Below are 14452 nucleotides of genomic sequence, written 5' to 3'. Positions count from 1 at the left end.
CTTTTAGCAGATTTAATTTTGAAAATGAGGTGATGTAATGAAGAAAAAAAAAAAAAAAAAAAAAAAAAGGCAGCCACAGAAGACTGGGAGAGCTGTTTCACACCCAAAGAACAACTGTTGAATATTTGTTCTGCAACCTCCTGCAGCCAAAACCCCGATAAAGTAGAAAGGTCTGTAGGTGTCCCCTGAAGGGCCGCATCCTGCGGCGCTGGGGGCCCGTAGTTAAGGAACCCCCTGAGCACTGGGCGCCGGGAGCAGGGCCAGGAGGTGGCCACGAAGAGAAGGGAAGGCAGTGCCCGCGGGGCGGGGCAGGGGCCGCGGCCGCCGGGGTGCGGGGGAAGCCGGAGCCGAGGGCAGGAACGCCGCGGGGCGGGCGGGCGAGCAGGCAGGGATTTTCGTCCCGGAAAGGGGCAGGGGTTCCGCCCGGCTGGGCAGGCGCCAGGGCGCTGGCGAGGGCGGCGGCTTTCCCGGAGCGGTGCGGGGGCGGCGGTGGCTGTGCCCGGTGCCGGACCAGCGCCTCTCTCCCTCCCTTCCTCCCTCTCTCCCTCCGTCCCTCCCTCGCTCCGTCCCCCCGCGCGTGCCGCCCGCCCCGCCCCGCCCCGCCGCCCGCGGCCCCGCGCGCCGCTCCTCGCTCAGCGCCGGCCGTGAGGGAGCGGCCGCGCCGGGTCACCTTCCCGGCCGCCGGCAGCCCAGAGCCGCCCCCTCCCCGCCGCCATCCGCCGCTGCGGGCCGTCCCCGCCCCGGGGGAGCGGGTGCCCCGGGGCATGAGCTGCGCCTCCGGGACCGTCGTGCTCCCGGCCGGAGAGCCGCCGCGAGCCGCCGCCGCCCCGCTGGAGCTGCCGGCCGCGGCGGGGGAGGCGAGCGGGGACACCCCCGAGGAGGGCGAGGGCCCGAGGGGCGGCTCGGAGAGCGGGGCCGCCGGCGGCGACAAGCCCGAGACGCGCTCGGTGTGCAGCAGCAGCGAGAGCGGCAGCGGCGGCCACGCCGGCGGGGCCGGCCCCATCTGCAAGATCTGCTTCCAGGGCCCCGAGCAGGTGAGGAGCGGCGCCGGGGCCGGGCGGCCGGCGCCCCGCACACCTTCGCACCCCTCGGCTGCGGCGTCGAGCCCTGTCCCTGGTGCTGATCCCGGCGTCGCTCCCCGGCAGGAATCGCCCTCCCCGGCTGCCGCTGTGCGGGCTGGTTGTGGCAAAAGCCTGGGGCTAACCTGAGCCGGCGCAAAGCTTTGGGAGAATTCAGGGATTTTGCCGTGTCTGGCTTGCACGCTGGGTGTCCTCTGGCGCTCGCGCTCCCTGGTTCACCTCTGAGGGACTCTACACAGTACGAATTTCTCAGGTTTCTGTTAGACTTTAAAATGAGAGTGTTAGCTTACAGGTCGTGCTGAGAAGACCTCCAAGGATCATCTCTGTCTTGACGTTACTGGGCATAATATCAGCAATGGATTTGTAACTAGCATTATATAGCTTGTCTTGGAGTTGGAAGGAAGAGAACAGCTGATTTATATAATACAGAAACTACTAGGGGAAGTGCTTACTTACATTATTTAAGGTCCAGGCTGACAGCTAGCTAGCTGGACAGCACAGAGCCATGCTCCAAGAGCAAGGTTCTCTTGGAATCATGAAATCACACATGTCTTTGTAAGCGTGTAAGCGACTTCAAATAGCTGTTACAGAAATGTATCCAACCACTTTTGGTACCTCTTGAGTTATTTGAAATGGCTAATGGTACTGTTGTTTAATGCATGGTAATATTTCAGTTGTTTCTCATAGGTACGTGAGCATGTGTAGACAGCTTTCTGGCTTTCTCAGTAGAAGTAGCTAGGTATTTTTAAGACAGTTACATTTTTGAGTATTTCATAGCCAAAAATACATGCTTTTCCACATAGTGAAATTGAGACCAGGTCATTGTTACAGACCCCTAAAGATTTTGGTATTGAGTGTACATGTGAGTGAAAGGTTCCTTTAAAGTTGATGTTTCTGAATTGCCTTTCCAGGGTGAATTGTTAAACCCTTGCCGCTGCGATGGCTCAGTACGATACACACATCAGCTTTGCCTCTTAAAGTGGATAAGTGAAAGAGGGTCATGGACCTGTGAACTCTGCTGTTACAGATACCATGTTATAGCCATTAAAATGAAAAAGCCTTGTCAGGTAATTTGTTCTTTTTTAAAAAAGTATGTCTTTTCTGTCATTTTTTTTAAAAACAAACTTATTCTGACTTTTACTTCCAAGGTTTTTGGAAAATGCAGCAGAAGATCCTATATGCCTCACCAGCTAGCACATGCACCCACTTGAAGTTGGTTTTTGAGACCAGTTGCATACTAAAATGTGTAGTGATTTGGTTCTGTTCTATTTTTTGGGCTTGCTATAGAAATGTTCTTTAGAGGTTGGTAAATTCTTTAAGTAGTTAAAGTATGCTGAGATGTGTCAGAAAACTTGGATCTCCCAGATTCACTTTCTAAACTTTAAACATGTCTTTATTGTTTGTTCAAGACTCACTCAAAGGTAGATTTTGTTCTTTCTTCAACTTGGGGTCCAGAAGGGAGAGGTGAAGAAAGCTTCTGTTGTCTGTGTATTCATCTACTGTAAAAATATAAAAGGAGGTGAATTATAAGTCTTGGCACAATTCAGAGCAGTAGAACACTCTTAAAGTTCTCTCCACCAGTAGCTCTTTCAGAAGCTGAAATGTGCAGTAACATTTTCCACATCTCCATTTCAGCAGCATCAGAACATGAGATGGAAGTTAGAGCATTGTAGTGGTAGCATGTTCAGGGAGAGGTGGGGGGAGAAACTCAAAGCTCCACCAGATCTCTTAGGGAAGCCTTAATACCACTTTGCAGATCAGAATTTTTTAGAGGCTTTAAATTCCATCTTGGATATTATATTTTATAACATCTGAGGAACACATTTAGTAAGATAATTGTATCTTTTTTTAGTTTTGATCCTAAGAGCTCAGAGATGATGGAGCTCTTAAAGGCCAGAGCACTCAGGTCATTTTTCTGTGCCTGTGTTTGATTGGAGTTTTATGGAAAAGACATAGTTGGATGGTAATGGCATTTGTGTGAACGTGATAAGCATTCCTTGGTTACAGAGTATCTGGAGTATTTGCTTACAGCTGTTCAGATTATGGGCAAGTACTTTCAGAGCCAGTGGACTTAAATTTTTTTTCCTTTATAAATCCTCAAAGGAAAGGTTTTGATAAACATTCCGGGATAGAATCTTTATGATGGTAAAAAGTAAAGGATTTGTAAAACACTCTAGAAAATGAAGGTTGTAGATTCTGTTTTTACACAGACATGGTTTGGCATGGGGTTTAATCATTTTGGCTTTTTCCAATCTGTTAAAAAGTCTTAATTTCTTGCATATCCAAAGCAATCTCCTCCTTTTCCTAGGAAAGATAACAATAGTTATAGTTTGCAATTATAGTATCTGAAAATCATTGATAGACAGAAAAGACATGACATAGTTGCCTGCAAAGAGACATCTAGTACTATTTGAGATGTCCTAAGGTAGCCAAAATGTGTACACAGAATAGCAGATATGACAGAACTTATGAGGGACTCTGGAACTGCAGATAGAGGCCAAGTGAATATTAAAGGACATCTGGAAAGTCATTAGACACCTATCTGTGGACAGCAGAATCAAGCCCAAGTTTGAAGAACAGCTATTCGGTTTCTATAGAAAAACGAAGCAAAGAAGAGTCAGTAGATGACACAGTAGGCAACAAAGTTTGGCCAAGCTTACAAGGGAAATAGAAAGAAACTGAAGAGATAAAAGTTAAATGCCACTCACTGCATTAGTTGTCACCTTTTCTTTCTTTTTTTTTTTTTTGTGTGGAGCGGGGAGGAGGGAAAGAAACCAGATTCATGTTTCTCATTCAATAGCTTAACACTTGATTTATTCTTAACCATGTTTTTAATGTTTTGGGTAAGTCACTGAAGTCTGTCATTTCTCTCTTGACAAAATAGCATACAGAAAGATTTCATGGAGTAGCAACTTAATAAGTTAGACATACAATCCTGAGGTCAAATTCCCGACACCCAAAAGATCACCCATCTCTTTGAGGGAACACAGTAGTACCTTTCTCAGTTTCCTACACAGAATATTCCTCTTGTAGTAACAGAATCTAAAATGAAGTCTCAAACTGCAGTCATCTGTGTAATTTTATAAGGGGAATCAGTCTTAAAATGCACTCACTCCCCCATATTCTTGACTGTAATAATACTGGCCATGTTTTAGCAACTGTCTTGGCTTAAACTTTTGGGCAGGTTCTGAGTATTCTACACTACACAAAGGCTCATTTTTAAAGTAACTTTTTGGTAGTTTTGGCAAAAAGCAAAGAGTGAGACCATTTCAATGAAGAAGGAATTTAAAACATTGTCAGCTGAAGTAGTGAATGTACTTAGAAGTTCCCAAAAATGCAGAACTTCTTGCATTATATTAGGTACAGTATTTGGACAGGAGTAGTTTACTCTCTCAACAACCAATAGTCTGCCTCAGTCCATCTTCCCAGAATTGCTTGTACCACTGTTTTATTGATTAGAACTTTGTAGGCAGTGTCATAGGAGAGAAAACTGGTGCTATTTACAAAAATAGCTTTTTCTCAGGTGAATGCAGATTTGTACCAGGTCTATGCAAACCTGGTTTATTTACTCTCAGCTATGCAGATTTACAGCAGCTCTTCAGATTTGCTTTCACCTCATGTATTTAAGGAATGTAACAATGTGTGGAGACTTAAGAAAGAAGTGATTTCTCTATGTTTTCATCCAGAACGTTGGAATAGATGAGAATATTCCGTTTAATATCTAACAGGTTCTGTGGTTTCCATTGCTTCATGGAAGGCAAAGTTATCTCCAAGGGGTGTGTCTCCTGGGGCAGTACGTTCAAGAAACAGAATATTTCTGTTTTGATAGAAATTCTTCCAGTGTCAGTGTTTCAGTTTCAGATTCAGCAGCTACTACATAATTCATTTTTAAGAATCTAATCCTGGAAACATATAGTTTTTATTATGGGAATAAACCTTAAAACATAAACAAAACCCCAAATTAACCCATGGGCTAGCAGTGGAAGATGAGCACACAAACAAGTTGATGACATTTGATATGATGTAAAACAGAGATTTGGAATTTTTCAGTATCCTTCTTAGGATCATATCAGAAAGACATATTTAACCTTGCACTAGTCAATTAATAAAAACATACGTTCATGTTACTGGACTTGCTCCATTGGCAGGTGGAATTTGATCCAATAACAGACAGGGTTATGTTAATAACTAGAAAATTCCCTTACTGCCCCTCAAACTATAATGAGGGGAGCTGGAATAAAAACTGCTTCGGGCAGGGATATTTGGAAGGTTTTTTTTTGGAAGGACTTAAAAAGGAGAGAGAAGCTTCAAATGTGTGACTTGGAAATTAAACTCATTTAGAATTATATTTGAGATTAACAAAAAAGAAAAAATTGCAGAAAGAACTGTTTTTTATTAGTTTGTTAAGGTTATAATTTCTGCAGATTTCCTTCCTAAACTAAATATATTCCTAAAAGAAATATAAACACATTATTTTACTTTCACTGGTGCTATCTAATTTTTATGCTGTTAGGAGATTAGTTCACTAGACTTGCACTTAAGTATGAATGTGTATTGAAGAATGTCAGTGCTCTTGTAAGATTCAGAATTAATGTTTAAAAGTGAAATAGAATCTTGCAAAGGTTGAGAATATATACTTTGGTGCTAAAATCTGTCACTTCTATAAGTCAGTAGTAAAGATATTTAGAGAGTAGCCTTTTCTAGACTGTTAGTGTACCTTGTCACAAAATAGTGTTACGTTAGATATTTGATAAATCCTGTTCATTAAAACATTATATTCTGGTACTTTGGTGAAATTGACCTATTCCAAAAGTGACACAGTAGATGAATGCGCTCATTTAAAACCTAATTGTGTGGCAGTTCAACACCTTTTCTGATACCAGAAAAATCACAAAACGTATTTAAATAAGTAAATGCTTACTTGTTAGGCCTGATTTCTTAAAATAGAAAAAGATTAAGGTGGTACTTTTCAGAGGGTAAGGCTTCATATTTCCAAATTTTGTTAATGTGTGTAATTCTCACTCATCTGAGAAAGCTCACTGGCGTCAACTAAACAAGCATGAGCAAAACTGTGTAGCAGACTGCAGGTATGTGAATGTGTGTTACACTAAAAAGTGCAAAAGTCAAGTTCTTCAGCTACTTCAGTATGGAGGTCAGTGTCCAGAAAAAAATGTAAATGTTTAGTAAAAGTTTTTGCTAATGACTATGCTCAGCTGGATGACTGCATTAAGTCCTTCTAGGCATAACTAAGAAGGGGAAAGGGAAAAGGCTGAAATTATCTCCAATTATGCATTCTAAACTGCACAATGTACTAAGAACAATCTATTAATGTCCCTCCCTGTACAGAAGATCCAGAAGAATACATTGTGCTATTCTGTATGTCAGTGGACAAAAAAGAACAAAAAGGATTGTTCCAATATTGGACAATTTACAGAGAAATTTGAACAAGAGATAAGGGACAAATCTATGGTACACTAGCTCTGGTACCGAGACCCCTAGTACACTAGCCATTTCTAACTATAATTCAGTTTTTGGCATCTCAAATGAGATGTGTTTTAAAAGGCCTCTTAAAAAGAAAATAATGAAGCTTCGCAGGCACCCTTTGACTATGAAGGCACTATGCAAGGGCTGTTGGAAAATAAAATACTTGGCTGAGACAGGTATCATGAACTGAATGGAAATGAGATTCAATGCCTGAGTAGTCATTAGAAGGTAATTAATGTGTCAATAAATGCCTGGAAGGACTTAAAAAATCAAATCAAGTCTTTAATTTCATGTGATGGAGAAGAGAGTCTGTCATAATGGAGAAAGTAGGCCAGTAACATGGTCAAAGTAGTGGAATAAAAGGAATTGTACTTGAAGCAGTTTGTACTTGCTGAGAAAATTACTTTTGTCATGAGCTTAAAAGATGTGTTACAGTAATTGAGACATAAGACAAAAGTGATGATGAGAAATTAATTTTTTATGTATGAATAGACTTAGATATGCCACATAGAAAGCACATGCAAGCTTTAGAAATATTGAAAACAGGAGGATCCAAATATATATTTAAATTTAAGATAATTCCTGATAAATTAATGTTCATTTCAAGAACAAATTTATGTATTGGAGCGACACAACTGTGGGGCTGGGACATGAAAATCCTAGAGATTTTAATGAACCTAATTGAATGGTAAAATCCATACAAAAAGTGGTAAAAGCAGACTAATGCTTTAGTTTTGACAGAAGAGAGAAATCTGAAACAGAAAACTAGATGTCAGTCATCAGCATAGATACAGTACTTGTACTTCTCACACTTTTTTTTTTTTTAAGCATCTTCTGGCCACTTCTAGGGAGAATTCACTAGAATAGATAGATCTTTTAATCTGATACACTCACAGTCGACTCAGTGACTGCACTGGGTAGATGGTGATTATGATCAGTTCTAAGTACAATGCTTAATGAGTTTAGAAACAAAAGGATAGCAGAGCTGTTGGAGAGGGCAGTTGAGGTTTTTTTCTGTGGTGGGAAAGGCAAAATACATTTTCTGTCTACTTTCTGTTAAAGATCTGAAGATAAATGAGAGTCTGAAAAAGAGAATAGGGTAAGCAAATGTCAGTGGTGCAGAGTACAGGGAGTATAAAAGAGACGACGTCAACTTAAAAAGCAGAAATGCAAAAAATGGGAGGCATCAAAGAAAATTCTGATGTGATAATGATTTTCATGTTGTGTTTTCTTTGTTTTCTTGTAATTAATGCACAAAAAGACTTGGAAATAAAAGGAGTAGAGAACTGGCAAATAAAGGCAGCAAAACGGTGTGGAAACAAAAGTCAGTTTAGCTTGAGAAAAACACTTGGTTGGCCATTCAGATGAGAGAGCACATTTTTCACAGAGCAAGTAAGAAGAGCACTGGTGCACTGCTAGCACACTAGGAGTTGAATATTTGGTTGTTAGCGTACAGAGCTGAAGGAGTGCAAAGTGAACATTACAGTGGAAAATAAGAACAAAGCTTTAGAAACTTTAGAAAAATGGATATAATTGATAATTAATGACAGGTGAGAGAGAACAGAGATTAAAAAATATCATAAGTAGCAATGATCTGAAAGTAATAAAATAATGAAGAATAGTAGTTGAACAAAGGAACTGATTCTATCATTGCAGTGAGAGTTGGGTAGAGATAGTGAAGAACTAACAAAATACTAGATATTGACTACAAATACTGAAGCATATTTGTAAGTTATAAGAAGAAATAGAATTCATCTTAAGAGGTCAGAGGAGACATCAAGTGGGAGCTGAAGCCATCAGGAAGGAATATGGGGGATTACAGAGAAAGTCAAACAGTTTAGCAGTTCTGTCAGACTTCTAAGTATATCCTAAGGTAATCAAGTAGAATACAAAATAAAAAAAAAAAGCAGAGCATACTTTAAAAAAAGAATAGTATTAAAAGTATGTGGGTGCGTGCCCCTCATATGTTACACTTTTATTTTCTGTAGCTTATTTAAAATTCAATTGCTTTCTGTTTTTATTTTGTGATATGTGTAGATTGTGCTCAAGGCAGTTTGACTGCTAGAATATTGTGTAAAAACAGTGCAATGTAAACTGTGAATGGTACTTGGAAATAAATTTTTAATTACAAGTGTCATCCTACTGATGTAGTGGTAAGACATATAATTTAGATTTAAAGAGTGGCATTATCTTAGTATATTAAATAGTGGGTTAACTACAAGGAAAAAAAGGTGGATTCCTTCAGCCTGCATGAGATGACTTGCAGGAGATACAATGCCAGGTTGTTTTTCAGAGGAAATATATCCAATTACAGTTATTGCTGGAAATATCATAAATTATGTATTTACAACCAATTTCATTATAAAAACATCCAAAAGTAGAAAAGGGTGTCAATGAGAATCAGGGTTGCTACATATACATAGATGCTGCCATTTGAAATGCTAAGAAAAACAATGCAAGGCTTAAGATACGGTGTCAGACGTGTATTCTCAAACCTTTGTGTTACTGGTTTTTTTATCATTTTCTGTTCTTGGGTGTTTTTCCAATGGCTTGATCTGATAGAAATTTGTTTAGTGATCAAAGATTTCTGAGTTTTCACAATACAATTTTTTGTCTTTTTGTCATATGTCAAAAATCCTGAATATTCAAGTCTTTAATTCCTATCAAAAGAGATTAGTGAAAAAATACTGAAGCCAAGAAGTGGTTGTTTCAGGAAGCTTCTTCTATTTCTTAATATGAAAAATGATGGTGTACCCCTGGACATGTCCAGCCCTGGGATGCAACAGTGTACTGCTTTCATACCGTGTGTCTATGATTCCTTACCCTATGCCAATTTGGCAGTGCAAGTAGCTTGCTTTGAGCACCAAATACTGTCAATACATGCTGACTTCTCTACCAGTCTGTGCTAACTCTGAAGTGTCCCTGTACTGTTATCCACAACTGAAATTTGTCAAAGAAAGTTTTATTAAATTAATTTTGAAATTTACTTTTAATACTTCTTGGTTTTGAATGTTGGTGTGTTCTCACTGAAGTCTTCAGCACTTCATCCCAATGACTGGCAGCCATGCCAACTTACTTCTTTCTTAATTTGCTGTGTTGGGGAGACAGCTTTTGCACCTATTGCATTTGTGTTTTTAAAATTTTTTGTTCCATGTGTAGATTCAAATTGGATGTTTAGTATTCACTCTGAAGACTCTTTCTTACTGCTTCAAGAGTGTGCAGAGAATAGCCCCTGCCTGCTTTTGTGCCTACAGTGCAATGGTGAAAGAACACTTTGACCTCAGTTCCTTTGAAGTAATTGTCTTGAGTCAGAGCACCCTCATTGTGCGTTTTGCCTGCATGATGTTTTTGCCATGAGGTTCTTTGCTTCTTTTTAAAATTTATTTCAACTTTCCTTTTTATTTACTTTTATTTCTTCATTTATTTTTTTCTCCTCCTTTTGTTTACATTTCAGTAAAGCTTGTGGAGAATGAGTATTCTCATTCTTGGCCACATGCTGTTTCCTTACTCCCTAATGTATTTGTATGTTTCTCATTTTTGCATGTTTTTCTGGCAGTGTATTCCCTCCAGGGCAGCATTAAACTTCGCCAGTTGTGTGATGAACGTATTCCCAGTACAGGAATATACCGTACTGTTACCTTCACAAACCATATTAGTGGATGGAGGCTATTCCCTAAGTTAAGGTTCATTTTTCTCATCTTTTATGGCTAAAGAAGAGGTATAATAAAATAATTCCTTAGCAGTTTCACAAAGTCATGTACCTTGCCATCAAGATGAAATGCTAGCTGGCTTTATGTGCATTTAACTACTCTCCTAACGCTGGAAGCATATTATTTCAGAGTTTCTCCACTGAGAATTGATGCCATGTACTTGACTGTGTTCAAAAATTTGTGGAAAATCTATTGTGCATTCAGTGGGAAGTTTTTATGTCTGTTGGGATTTTAAAAGTTTGTCTTTCCCCTGGGCCTTACCCTCCTGCTTTTGTAGATGTCACTGATACAACTGCTGTGACATCTACAGCAATTAAACCTACAAAATCTAAGGACGTCAGTCTTCTAGTCTAGATTGTTTTAGAATAGAAAGCAGTTTCAGTAGTTTAAGTACTTCCAGATGTCTTGCTGGTCATCATGTGACACTAGTCTTTGTCTTCATTGTACAACTCTCATGCATCAGGTCCTCAAGATAACCTTCAAAATTCTTCCTTCCTTGTTTGGGTTCAGATATACAGGCTTTCAGCCTGTTTACTTAAAAATCATCTACAATTCCTGCAGTGCTATATCCTACAATCCTGCATTAGCATATCTGAAGTGTAGATAAGAAGCCATGTCTTTGTCCCAGGGTCACTCTCTGTTTTCATCACCGCTTCTCTGGGCAACCTGTTCCAGTGTCTCACCACTCTCACTGCAAAGAATTTTTTCCTAATATCTAATCTAAACCTACTCTCTTTTAGTTTAAAGTTGCTAAACCTCATCCTATCACTATGCTCCCCGATAAAGGCTCCCTCCCTGTCCTTCCTGTTGTCCCTCTTGTAGGGGAAGAGATATTTTACATATTTTTTATGATAATAAAAATAAATCATGTTTTATGATAATAAAAATAAAATTACTTTAGAAAGCTAACTATTATTTACAAACTCAAATTCATACACGAATTTGCATGCCTCCAAAGGGATGGTTAATTTGCACATCTCATGTTTCTTTTAATTACTAAAGGAAAAGCACTTTCAGAAAACTTCTATATGTGCTCGAAGACAGCTGGAAGACTGTTCAGACTGTCTGTGGCCATCAGCATCTCTAAAGGATGTGGGTCCAAAGCTGCAGCTACTTAGCTTCCTGCTGGAGGATTCCAGCACTGGACATGGTTATCTTGTTGGTTGAGAGTCTGGGCTGCTTCATTTTGGTGGACCATGAGCAGGCATTCACCAAGTGCCATTTTAAAAGCTCTTTTATTGGAAAGTTGCTTAGGCTTGTTTTCACAGTCACAAAAAATTACCAACCTTTCTCCTTCAACACCTCATTCCAAGTTCCTTGACTGGAGAAATGATGCATTCCTTCAATCTCTCTTCTCCCTTAGAATCCTCTATGAGTTAAGGCCAATACAACAGAAACAGTTCTCTTCAGTGCAGCATAGCAAAAAACTGTCTGGTATCAGTATACTGTCCATTTTAATGATTTTTTTGGTATAGTTTATGATAGTGATTCACAGTCAGTTTTCTATAATTCAGAGTTGGATGCTGGATAAGTTGTTAAGTCAGCCAGGCCTGACTGGGCAAACCTACCTGAAGAGTATTAGGTCCTTTCTTTACCAGATGTCTGAGCCACTTACCTCTTAGAGTGCATTGAGCTGTGAGATCTTACACTACCTGTTTCACAGCCCTGAGACATGTTCCATTAGCTCTGTCTGCAGTTACCAGTCTTAGATGATCTGCACTTTCTCATCTCACAGGCTTGATGTTTCCCAGAGTCTAATGAGTAAGTGAGAATTCCATCTGAGATGGAGAAACCTTCCCTGCTTTTTCATTAGACATCATCCATGTAAGGATGAGTTGCCCACAAACTCTGGATATCAAGAAATGTTTGACTACAGTGGCAGAACCAGGGCCTATTGAAGATCATCTTCCCTGTTTCTTTCCATTCAGAGGTGAAAAAGAATCATTGGATCATAGAATGGTTTGGGTTGGAAGGGACCTTAAAGACCCTGTAGTTTCAATCCCCCGTGCCATGGGCAGGGATGCCGCTCGGTAGATCAGGTTGCTCAGGATCTCATCTAACCTGGACTTCAACCTGTTGGAGTGCTTCATCACTCTCTGAATAAAGAATTTCTTCCTAATTTCTTTCATTTTTTTCAAGCGGGTAGCAGGTTGTTTCAGGGCTTATATGCTACAGGAGCACTAAGGTGTTTTTCTAAGAGTGTCCTAAAGTAGTTTAATCAGAACTCAAGTGTTACTGTTAATATTGGTAGGAATCCAGAAACAGTGCTGACTGTAAGGTAGAACAATTTTATGAGTTTCTGTTCTGAAAAGAAGATCAATAGCTCCATCATATGTAATTAGTGAATGTAAAGAGGGGATTATTGTCTAGAAAAACAAAATGTGACTGTGTTTATGGTGATAAATTTTTAAAATTACAATTGCAGAACAGTAAGTGGTTCTTCCATGAGTGTGTTTTCCATATGAACAGCATGTACTTATCTTTCATTCTTTTTGGTGCTTTTGGTATTTGAGAGAAATTGGTATTTTTATTTTATGTCTATGTTTGTAGTGCAAGAGATGGTGCATAGGTTATGTGTAAGCCATATAAGCACCATTAAGCCAAGAACAATTTATAGCTTGGGAATTTTCAAACACAGAGTTATGAATGGATATTACAGTTTTGGTATTGCAACCATTGTTTCTTGCAGCATTATGATTGCTGATGCACAGTGCAACAAGTCAGACAGCTGGAAATTTTCAAAAGCATACTGTGCAACTTAATTTAATTATGCCAAGGGATTTCAGACATATTCATGATATGTTTAGAGAGAAATAGAGAGTTTCTGGTATAGTGTATACTATAAAAGCAGCTATTCTCTTTTTTCACAGATAGAGCTGTAGTAATAGATTATATGTAGTATCTAAATTGCCACTATCTGTAATTAAGTACTACAGCTTAAATGTTTTTATAAAAATGGAATCTTATAAGTGAGTGATCAAAACCATGGCTACTCAATCTATTAGAAAAAAATTTAGTACTGATTCAAACAACAGGACCTATTAGTGTGTAGTTCTGATTATTTAGCAGTACCTGAAAAATCGAATGCAATGGACTGCTAAAATTTTGCTGTTTAATATATATTTAAATAACAACTTAATAAAAATACTTGTTAATAACAATATTAACATGAATCCATTATTCTAATTCTTATAAATGTATTATGCATCTTTTTAAAGCCTTTTAGTTATTATACATAATATGTGATATATTAATTAATAAATTACTTAATTTTTCCACTAGGCCAAATTTTCAAGCAGTGTATATTCATTTGTACAGTCTAAAATTCTATAATTATGACTGACTTCTCTTTAAGTGAAGATTTATTGCTAATTTAATTCACTAAAAAGTCAATCTAATTAATTTATTAATCTAAGAAATTACATTCAAATTGACTTATAAAGCAGACTCTGCCAGATTTCATACAACCCAGAACCCAGGATTGTCTTCTTCATGATTACATGCTAGCATATAATAGCTCGGTATTCTTACCATCCTGGCTTCTAACCTTTATCCAAGATACTCATTATCTTACTTAGGGATTAGACAAAGCAACAGCCTGAACTCAGGATGTGTTTTTTGAGTCTTTTTGTTGCCATTAAAATCTGAAGTTCTCTTTGTTTCACATCTTACAAACAAACACATGAAATCACAATTGCTTCTTCTCTTATAAGCATCCTCCCGATTTTCATATGAAAATTTTGTGATTCATATGAAAAGTCTGTGAATTAGTTTTTGCTCAGGGCCAAAAGGAGCAGAGGCCATTATTTGTACTCAGTCAATTTCTGGTGAGGTTGTATCTTTCATTGCTGAAACACATCATTGCCTTATAGCAACGGGAAGAAGACTGAACAGGGAAGGTGCATCTTCCTAACTAAAGGTGGGGAGTTGCTTTGTTCCAGAACTACTGTTCAGTTATTTTTACTAATGTTGCTGCAGGATGCAGGGAAATCCACTGACAATACATGGTGATGTTACTTGATTGCATGTCTTTGAATTAATAGAGTATCTAGAAGCAGATAGTGGGAAGCAGTAAATTATGATGTACTTTAAACAAAATTATGCTTTACAACTAAACTGTGCTTATCCAATCTAATGTGTTTGTGCATCTACATTCTGAGGGTCCTCTTCCAGTCTTCT

At 39.1% G+C, this 14452-nt stretch overlaps 1 protein-coding gene across 1 annotated transcript in view; it reads left to right on the top strand.

Annotated features, from left to right (window-relative positions):
* Positions 1-325: 325 nt before the first annotated feature.
* MARCHF11 (membrane associated ring-CH-type finger 11) overlaps positions 326-14452 on the top strand; it is a 31874-nt gene continuing 17747 nt past the window's right edge. The window contains exons 1-2 of the mRNA XM_068197058.1: positions 326-1034; positions 1991-2146. Of these exons, the coding sequence (XP_068053159.1) occupies positions 765-1034; positions 1991-2146 (426 nt within the window). The 5' untranslated portion in view covers positions 326-764. The remainder of the gene's footprint in view (positions 1035-1990; positions 2147-14452) is intronic.

The sequence above is a fragment of the Anomalospiza imberbis genome, chromosome 1, assembly GCF_031753505.1.
Source record: "Anomalospiza imberbis isolate Cuckoo-Finch-1a 21T00152 chromosome 1, ASM3175350v1, whole genome shotgun sequence".
Lineage (NCBI taxonomy): Eukaryota > Metazoa > Chordata > Aves > Passeriformes > Viduidae > Anomalospiza > Anomalospiza imberbis.
The sequence above is the reverse complement of the archived record's forward strand: the minus strand, read 5'-3'. Positions and strand labels throughout refer to the sequence as shown.